General features: G+C 33.2%; 1 protein-coding gene across 11 annotated transcripts; it reads right to left on the bottom strand.

Annotated features, from left to right (window-relative positions):
• Nucleotides 1-1433: 1433 nt before the first annotated feature.
• LOC145056938 (uncharacterized) lies at nucleotides 1434-5363 on the bottom strand. Of its 11 annotated transcripts, none has more exons than XM_079004674.1 (9): nucleotides 4741-5363; nucleotides 4610-4669; nucleotides 4164-4483; nucleotides 3878-4076; nucleotides 3719-3812; nucleotides 3027-3112; nucleotides 2827-2919; nucleotides 1726-2273; nucleotides 1434-1645 (listed from the first exon to the last, which is right to left on the bottom strand). In XM_079004674.1, the coding sequence occupies exons 3-5, from the start codon at nucleotides 4323-4325 to the stop codon at nucleotides 3787-3789; spliced, it is 387 nt and encodes a 128-aa protein (XP_078860800.1). In that variant the 5' UTR covers nucleotides 4326-4483; nucleotides 4610-4669; nucleotides 4741-5363; the 3' UTR covers nucleotides 1434-1645; nucleotides 1726-2273; nucleotides 2827-2919; nucleotides 3027-3112; nucleotides 3719-3786. The 11 variants fall into 11 exon arrangements, with proteins under 11 accessions (XP_078860800.1, XP_078860799.1, XP_078860806.1 ...); XM_079004673.1 differs by having other exon boundaries at nucleotides 3027-3091; XM_079004680.1 differs by lacking the exon at nucleotides 2827-2919 and having other exon boundaries at nucleotides 1726-1870; nucleotides 2155-2273; nucleotides 3027-3091; nucleotides 4741-5362.
• Nucleotides 5364-10408: the final 5045 nt, after the last annotated feature.

Raw genomic sequence — 10408 nt, 5'->3', positions numbered from 1 at the left:
AATAACAACAACAACAACAACAACAACAACAACAATAATAATAATAATAATAATAATAATAATAATAATATGATTTCATATAATTTAGATAATTGATTTATAAAATAAAAATAATTTTATAAATAATCTATATCAAATCTATTAAAATAAAGATAAAAAACAATTATATATATATATATATATATATATATATATATATATATATATATATATATATATATATATATATATATAAAGAAAAATTAAAAATAAAGAAATGAAAATTTTGTCTTTTTATATGGACTAATGATCAATAGTGCAATTTTCACAACCTATAGAGATATATTCTATCAAATTTAAATTTAAAGACTAAAACCGAGAATTCAAGAAAACCACAATGATCATTTTTGTAATTTACTCATCCTAAAATATAATCGCATCTCATTTTCTTGATATTTTTCAAAATAAAAATAAAATACTATAATTTTATAAATTAATAAAAATGAATCTTAATAAATATGAAATCAATAACTAAAGAAATACTTTATTACTTTAAAATAATGAATATATAACTAGTGAAGCTTCCCCGCGTTGCGGGGGTTGGAAGCCATCGGTTGATTGCAAATGAATCACGTTCCTCAAAAAAAAAAATTGTACAACTCTTATGTTGGTTTATAAGTATATAGTTGGTCGTTAATTTTGTTATGGAGTGCATGATATGCTGCTTTTATTGAATGCTCTCGTATCTAAGTGTGACACAAATAAATTAGAGATGAAGGAAATCAAACATAAAGACATGGAAACAGATCAAAACTGCAATGCTCTAATACAAAATTTTGAATACTGATGATATAATCCATAATCTGTAAAACCAACAAAATGAAATATGTCAAAAAGCATAAAATATGTTAAAGACAAAAAATGGCAGAAGGAATCTCATCAGAAATACTATGTAATATTTGTTGGTATTCTATGCTCTTGAGGTAATAGCAGTTCTTGAAGATCATCAACCTCCACTTGTTTCATGATTAAAAAATGTGTTTAGTTGGATTGAATGGAATGGACACCATAATGAATAACCTATTCCATTCTGTTAGAGAAACAAACATTTTTCATGTCATTCCGAAGGAATGGATGATTCCATTCTGATGGAATGGATGATTCCATTCCATCATACCAGACACTATAAATGTAAACAATGGAATTACCTCGAATCTGTTACCACCGTAAGTGTATTTGCCGTTCAACTTTTTCGTTACAACGGGACACGAATCACAAAATCTAATGATTCCTTTTGAGGTCAAAGTCAAACATGTCGATTCCCATTTCTAACAAAATAAGAATGGATTTCACATAATGTTAAGGATTTTCTTAAGGGTGTTTGGAAGGAAGTGAATCTGACAAAAGAAATAGAAATCAAGAATATGAAGGAATCATAATCAATCAAGAAAGGATTAATAAAACAAAACAAAATAAAATCGACTTTATTTTACTGTATGCATTTTTTAGGTATAAATCAGAAATAGCAACGAACTATTTTAAGAGATTAAAGAAAGAACGGTGCTAACAAAAGAAAGTAGGTACACAAAAGACGTGAAAATGCCCCTGATTCGATCCTTTTAAGATTGTAGCTGCAGGTTCGTCTGCTCATCCAAGGAAGGATGCCCTATCATGCAAAATAACATACCGTAAGTATATTTACTTATTTACCCCTAATAGCAAGATTTTTTCAAAATGTTATAATACCTGCAGCAGCTGCAGAGCAGTCTCATTCCACATATAAACTTCTCCACTAAGCACACGGTCTTGCTCAATATCATAAACACCTTCCTGTTGGACATCTAAATGATCAAGATACCAAAATCCTTGATTATTGTATATGCATCTCAACCTGACATAATTTACACCATTCTCATGTCATTAAAATAAATTATAAAATAAAAATAAAATGAAATCTGGATTGAGCTTTTCAGGAAACGTGTTGAACTTTCTTCCCTGTTTAAATTATAAAATACTTTAAAAAGGAATACTTGAAAAGGGTTTGCAATTTTTTTGTTGGTTCTGAAAGCCTTTCTACTGATTTTGGTTACTTCATTGAATCTGAAGTTTGTGAAATTGAAGGGCCACCCTAAGTGGAGTTTGAAGTATTATCAAACAAAATCGAGAGGTTGCTACTTTGTTAAAGGTTGCTGCTCTGTTCTTGTTGACCATTTATCTTCGAAATGCTATACGGTTCTATTCTCTAGATGATATATGAACACCACGACCCCTACACTTTGTAGTTGGTGAACTCTCTGCAAAACAAAAATTGTCAACACATAATGAAAAATGCAACAAATAATAATATACTTTTATTTATTTGTTCATTATAGCATCCTACTTTGATATTTCTTATTAGTTAATTTTGTTAATGGTTACTCACTTACTCAAAATGCATTTATTGAGAGACATATAATCAGAAGATCAATATCAAAATCATTTTAATCCAAACAACTAAAATTGGAACCACAACATGAAGAACGTAATAATTTGAAATGTTAGTATAAATACTTGATATTTAAAAATTTCATATAAATTTATAATGTAACATTTACTTTGAAGAAGGTGTAATAATGAAAATAATATCTATGAATTCTTTAGTGTTGGTAGATGTAGAGTCTAAACGGACGAATTGACCCATCTTTTTAGGACACCAACTGATAATTCGAACAAATTATGTGTAGCTAAAGTGTCGTATGTGCAAAGTGTGTTCGTTTAATTTGAATAACATCTTTCTAGATAAAGACTCTATAAAAAGAGATTGTTAAATTTTGAGCGGATGTGATAGTGTGGAAATGACTATTATACCCTTCTGAACAGCAAATAACAATCTGCAAAACTTCTGTCCAAATAAAGTGTAGTATACACAATATGTTCCTATCCTAATTTTTCAGATTGTTTCTCCATTTTTTGATCAAAAAATAAAGAAAATTAGAAAATTTTAACATCAATAACAAAATTATAACACAAAAACAGAAAATGTTGTGTGTATTTTGGGAAAGTCCTACATAGGGAGGACGAATGGATCAATCTTTTGTCACCAATGACCACTTTGGTGGCATGAAATCAGTTCCTATCAGCAAAAACAAATAACCTTCAAAAAAAAGTATTTGGAAGAGATGTAAAAGTTCATTATAGTTTTCGGAACATTACCAATCGCATGTGATAATGATGTCAAAACATCGTTTACTGAAGCAAATAGACCAATTGTTATCATAGTAAAACATGATGGGGAAATTAGCTTTGCTTTAAATTCTTTACGCATATCAATCTATGAAATATATTTAAAAAAAATCGATAAAGAGAAAAGCATTCTTAGAATGGAAAAAATGACATAAGTTGGGAGTTTTAAGCACATGATAGCATTTTGTTGTATTAGCAAGAAATCCCAATACATGTCCATTAGGAAGAATGGCTAGAGGCCAAGGATGTGACTGGCATAAGGATGCAGTTCCAGTCCACACCCCATGCATCAGTATCCCAAATAAATGCATGTGTCTATTGTATTTGTTATGATGGACTAAATATTTGTTATGAGAAAAAAATTGAAAAGCAACCCTTTTTCCTATTCTTTCAAGTTGTTCAATAACTTCACCTCTTCTATAAAATGAGGTTCGAGCCCACCAATTACCATATTCGTGGCCTTTAGTGAGATGTTGGTTGAAAGTAAAATAAATAGGAATATAAGGTATAGAGTTACCAAATGTACCCCTCATCCAACCACAAAGAAGATGACACATGTTATTTCTCCCACAATAGCTTTAAAATTCATATTATATTATTAGTTTTGGACCCTGCAAAAAGATATCATATTCAGTTTATTACACCATTAATGTAAAACAGCAAAAGTGGTCCTTACAATATTTTTTACTCGCGACCTTCCAACGTTGGACGTTTCTTTCCCTATTTCTTTCAATTAGAATTACATCATCTGCAGTTTTTGACCCTCTTATAGCAAAATAAACATCTTCTTTTCCTTTGTTCATTTGGAAACCTATAACTGCTTCCATGGAAGATTCAGTGTCTAGTCTTTGAGCAGTCAAAAAATAACATCGCATCTGCATAAATTCCAAATTTAAACACAGATACACAGTAGAATAAAAAAAGCAAAAGACAATCTGAATTTTTAGGAATAAAGATTATACCTCTTGATAAACAATGAAATTCCCAGATGAATCCGTTTCTATGTTCTTCAAATATTTGAAAGAGATGGGCATCACTAAGAGTCGAAACTTGAAAGTGCCAGCAAATTTCATAATAGAAAGCAACTGATATTCTTCTCTCCTTCCATCTTTCCTTCCTGTCATGTAGATGTCTTGAAGATGTGGATGGCGGAGAGAACGATGGAGGAGTCAACGATTGAGAGTAAGGAAGTTCCAGATAAGGTCCAAAGAATCATCGCCCAAATAGAGAGGAGTCGACGATGCAGGCGGAACAAAATTCACCGGAAATTAGAGAAACTACCCTGAATTCATCAATTCCAAATTGAAATAGGCCAACATCATGGCCTTTTAGCAAAAAAAAAAACATGTAGGATATTGAATCTATAAGCATGTCAATCCAATCAGAAACCGAAAAAAAAACTACTTACTTTCAATTCAAACTCAGCAATTGAGGTTGTATCACAAATTTGTATTAATAGAGATTCCACCTGTAAACATTTTACAAAACATAAATGATGCCTTCTTATGAGGAAACTAACGACGATTAAAAAATGAATACCCTAATTTTGAGAAGACGATAATTCGAGGAACGAGGACCATTTTTGGGTGTAGGGCTTACAGAGAGAGAACTATGAAATCGGACGGGAATCCATAGTTTGTTGAGTGCGATGATGGAATCCATGGCAGAAGAGAGTTAATGCACCGACCATTGACCACTCCGAATAGCTGGGATTGGAGTCGGCGATCGTCAGGCTTCGACTATGTTGCATTCGATGTTTCCGCGTAAAGGCCTGAATGATGATGTTTAGGGCTAGAAGTCGTTGGAGACACAGTTGTGATCGGTGCATCTTGTGGTTTGGGGTTTAGGACGAACTACATTCACAATCGACATATAAAGAATCATTTTAAGGGAGAAAAAAGGGAACGCTGGGAGGAAGGATGAAAAAGAGAAATGAAGCGGTGGATAAGCGGTGGTTATCTATTGTTGATGATGAAGACGATTTTTTGGGGATTCTTGAAGATCAATCGGGTTTAGGCGGTAGAAGAAAGCAGAGGGGTAGAGAATGACCAGAGATAGAAAGACGGTGAGGAAAAGCTATGTAAGTATTGAGGCGGTGGAAGCAGTTGTGTAAGCATCCCATTGGATAGAAAATGTGGTGGAAGACATGTTGTAGTTACAGTAGAAGACGATGAAACCATTGACCAGTCAAATATGAAAACCCTAATAAAAAGAATGACAACATATGAAAATGGTTAAAGATTGTGGACCAAATATGCCAAAAATACATCAGGTTTCCTGTAGCTAAGGTTAGAAGAAATTTAATATATATATATATATATATATATATATATATATATATATATATATATATATAATTAAAAAACCCGAAACTAACACATAATAGTAATTAATACCAAATTACAATATTTCTTTTATTTATGATATTTGTTGATAATATATAAAGGTTAGAAACAATTAAAACCAAAGCGAAGGACAAATTAGAATATATAAAAAAGGCTAATGTGTTGAAACATGAAAAGTGAATCACTAGCAATCACAAGCATGGAGTTCCGAAGTCAGCAGTCTATAAGATTGATGTATTGCAAAATAGAGATGGAGTCCGAAATGAAGATCAGTCCGAGGTGGAGTAAAGATCCGAGATCAGTCTGTCTGTTTGAACATTTATTGTTTCTTGTCTTATTCAGGATGTAACGTTTCAATTGTTGAAACATGAAAAGTGAACCTCTAGCAATCACAAGTATGATGATCTGAAGTCAGCAGTCCACGAGATTGATGAAGTTCGAAATAGAGATGGAGTCCGAAATGGAGATCAGCCCGAGGTGGAGTAAAGATCCGAGATCAATTTGTCTGTTCGAACATTTATTGTTTCTTGTCTTATTCATGATGTAACGTTTCATATGACTTATCTGTGTGTATCTTTTAGATAATCAGTTGTCAGTAGCTGATTATTAACCAGTCATAGGAATGTCTCTTAAGTTTGTACGATGTACCTCCTTACTTTATTTAAGGAGTCTTTTGAATGATAAGAAATAATGTGATTTGTTACTCCAAAGATAGCAAAACTTTTCTTTAATTCACTTTCACTTTTATTTCAAGTCAAGATCTGTCACAACATTCTTCTTGTTCATTTAATGTCTTTACATTGATTATACTCCTAGTTTACTTCATTTAATATTGAGTACTTTGTTGAATATTTCATTCATGTCTTGACTGGTATTACCAGACTTGAATGGAACATCTAATTAAGAACAGATATTGATCTTAAAGATTAACTCAAGGTTTGAGTTTAACTGATTTCCTAGGTTTGGAGTTCAAGTCAGGTTTCTACAAAACTTAGTGGTGTGGCCCTTCCTATCAAATATGTTATTGATCAATTATATACATGCATCTAGGTGGTGATAGTGACACTCAATGCATAACAGCAGATCTCCTTGATACTTCCTTAGTGGAGTGCATCATAAGATGGTTACTATGTAAACTTTCCCCACATCTTGTTTTCCACATGATGGTTGATCCGAGTCACCATCAAACTTCCTCTTGTTGTTTCCAAACTTTGGAAGGCTAGCTTTTGGGACCATAGTTCCCTGACATATTTCCTAATTTGTCAGGTTAAAGGCCAGCTTTTTGGTACTACTGTATGTAATTGGTCTGGATGCAGTGACCAACCCTTGAATAAGTTAAACTAATCCCCATATTCACCTCTCTATCTTCTTGTACCTTGGGGCAACAAGGTTAGGACCGAAATAGGAAAATCGTTAAAGAGGTTGGTATAAGCTATAATGTCTTCATCTTGCAAGGTATCATTCTGAAGCTCTTGTTTTGACTTTTGCATCTCTGCTCTTGGACAATACTCATTTATTAGTAGCCGCTTTAGTTCATCCCAGGAGATGGCCTTAGCCATTCTAATACTCATGGTTTTGGCATGTTTGTTCCACCATGACAATGTTGCGTCCTCAAAGGTAAAGGAAGAAAACCTAACTTTGCAATCTTTAGCATAGAAGCTGATTTCAAATACTGACTCCATCTTTTTGATCCAATGAGTCAGCTCTACTACTCCTTCATTTCTATAGAAGGGCTTAGGTTTGAAATTCATGAATTCCTTGTAATTATAGGTCCTTAAGTGACCTCTATCTGATATTCTCATTATTTTCAAAGTTAGATAGGTGATTCGCGACTTGTTAGGTGATCGGTGCCTCGATGACTGTTGTGTCCATGATTATAAGGTCTAGGCTTTTTTGTGCCATGCGCTTCCTTCTATCAGCTCTTCGCACGTTTGGATCCTTATTATAGTTAGTGAAAAAGAGAGTGTTAGTCATTGACACCTTTGATTAAGTCTATAATCACAGGAAATATTGATTAAGCGCATGGGCTAGTGTAAAAACATCATAAAAGTTTTTTGGTTAGGAGTGGAGACCATTTCTAGAGTGATAGTGATGAAACTATTTTCTTGAATAATTGACTTTTCATTGTAGTTGTATTTGAGAAATCTTAGGGCACCACTAGCCTGGGTAAGTCTACCACATTTGAAAAGAAGTAATCATTAACGATACTAGTTTAGAAAGTAATTGTAGAGTGGAATGAGTTCTTATCTTTGTCTCATAGGCATTAGCCTCTGTGGCGATTAACCCTTGCTCCACAACTCGTGCTTGGGATCTCAATCCTAGGGATGAGCTTTAGAACCGGACCGGTTCAGAACCAGAACTGGTTTTCCTATATTATAAGAACCAGGAACCGGACCGCCAGTTCTAATGCCGGTTCCGGTTTCGGTCCCAGTTTTTCGATTATTTTTCAAAGTAGAATCGGTTGAAATACTATAGATTATATGCTATTTTCCAGAGCTTGTAAATGATTGAATATTTAACCAAATTATGACTTTTTACATTCTAAATTAAAGTACAAACACTAAATTACATGATGAAAAAAGAATCAAGTAATTCCGACTTCATATGAGTATGTTATGCGCATTTTAAAAGCGAGGACAGATTCCAAAAAAATAAAAAATGTTGAAACAGTTAAAACGCAACATTGATATGTTTCAGGGGTCTATAACTGATTCAATATCTAACCAAAATATGTGTTTTTATAGTATAAAATGAACTACAAACACCAAATTACACGTTGGAAAAAAATTAAGTAATTCCGATGTCATATGAATGAGTTATACACATTTAAAAAATTAGACAGATTCAAAAAAACAAAAAAATAGTGCTGAAATAAAATAAATGCAACATTGATATGCTTTCTTTCGGGGCATGTGTCTGATTCAATATCTAACCAAAACATATGTTTGTACCATCAAAAATGAATTACAAACTTCAAATTACATGTTGGAAAAAAATCAAATAATTTCGACTTCATATGAGTGAGTTATGCACATTTTAAAAAATGAAAAAAATATCAAACCGGGACCGGTTTTCATAAAAATGGAGAACCGGTAACTGGACTTATTACCAATTCCAATTCCGGTTCCGGTCCAGTTCTGATTCCGGCGGTTCTAATGCTCGTCCCTACTCAATCCGTGTTGTGAAAAACTACGATCTTCTTTTAAGCTCTGGATCATGTTAGATAGGTCGACGACGCTTCCTTTGATGATTCGCAACTTATCATTGATGGTGTGAATCTGATTTACAAGGCGTGTAGTGCGAGTGGATAGGGTAGAAACAAAAGAACTAGGTGATGTTTCGAGGGGAGGCATAGGTAGTAGAGTCTTTTCCTCGGTGATGGTTTCTAGGTTTTCTGGTTCCTTCTTAGAATAACACTTGATCTCTTAGTCTTCTTATTGTCAATGTCATCCTTCTTTTTCTCATACTGTGAGAAATCCTCTTCTTACTTATTAGGATTTTTGTTATCCTCTGTAGAGTTGTCTTCTTCGAGGGACTCCCAAGGGTCCTTGGAGGGTTCTTATAAGGACTCGTCTGACTTTATAGTTATTTCTAAGGATTCGTCCTCTTCGTCAACGGTCAATGAAAATAGAGGTATGGGAACCTCAACAAAAAAATTGGTATCCTTGATAACGATAGAGGGTGGCTCAACTTGATCTATCTCTGGAAATGGTTTTGTTACCATGTTTCTAAGATCTGTCATACTAGTGCAGCGATCTTGTGGATCCTAAGATTTATCCTACTATATTCAAGATTGGTTATATATCAGTCTAACCATAATTAAGCATAGGTGTGTGTCCATTTCTAGTTGTGCTTCAGACCATATATTGTGTTAATCACAAAAATCATATATGACCTAAACTCTTGAGTTTGGGTTTCTTAAAGATTTCATTGTATATATACATGTGTTTTCTCATCGAGGGACTGAGCTTATACATATAAATCTATATATGAAGCTATTTTTTATGTTTTATTAATTCTTGTTTTGTAATTCAATACTATCAAGTAAGGATCAGCTAGGTAGGAAAAGTATAAGGACAAAACCATATTAGAATATAGCAGTTCTAAAATTCAGCAACATAAACGACTAGTCTATTATGGACACCTCTCCCGTAAGTAGTCAACCAGTAGTGTAATTAATAATAATACTTTGATTCGTAGTTCTGAGGACAAACCTAATTGGAGTATAAGTCCTTATGCTATAGTTGTAATTCCTAAGGAACTAGTAGTTTGCTATAGCTAGTAGCTCTAATACCAATCTATCACCCCCTCCCCCTTGGGCCCTCCAGTGGAGGCAGAAATATCAGGTTTTGCAATGTTAAAGTGTTGAATCACAGATATCAACATACATTGAACAATATATAACACAAATATCTCTTCCATTATGAATTGAATATTACATCAAGATTTGTTTTGAAGTATACGCATTTCTAATACAAATGGTGCCTTGACAATTAGAAATAATAATAAACAATAAAAGACTTCCAGTAGTTCCATCAATCGATTGCAGCTTCAGGGAGTTCGATCTTCCATCTCTCGTTTTTCTAGGAATGCATGTGGTTCTGAAAACGTCAACATAATGTTGGTGAGTTTCATAGGTATTGAAATATAGCTTTCGTATTCTCTTATGTTTTTTTTCTTATGTAATACGGAAGTATTAGTGTATTCCTTTCTCAAGAGTATGCGTGTAGGAAAGAGTGCTTCTGTTCTTCAGAACAGGTTGATTCATAGTGGATTTTCATACTTAATGTACGTTAAATGGATACCGTATGAGCGTATACTACAATTATTTGTTTGAATGTAACGGAGTGATGACGGAATGT

The sequence above is a fragment of the Lactuca serriola genome, chromosome 6 (assembly GCF_051521515.1).
Source record: "Lactuca serriola cultivar US96UC23 chromosome 6, Lser_US96UC23_V15, whole genome shotgun sequence".
In the NCBI taxonomy this organism is placed as follows: Eukaryota; Viridiplantae; Streptophyta; class Magnoliopsida; order Asterales; family Asteraceae; genus Lactuca; species Lactuca serriola.
Note: the sequence above shows the minus strand (reverse complement) of the source record. Positions and strands in the feature narration are given on the sequence as shown.

Excerpts from the sequence above, each read along its gene's own strand:
- LOC145056938 (XM_079004674.1), bottom strand. The coding sequence starts at position 4,325 with ATGACAGGAAGGAAAGATGGAAGGAGAGAAGAATATCAGTTGCTTTCT. Across the intron at positions 4,077-4,163 it reads ATTTCATTGTTTATCAAGAG|ATGCGATGTTATTTTTTGAC; the intron begins GTATAATCTTTA and ends GAATTTATGCAG. Across the intron at positions 3,813-3,877 it reads GGTCGCGAGTAAAAAATATT|GGTCCAAAACTAATAATATA; the intron begins GTAAGGACCACT and ends ATCTTTTTGCAG.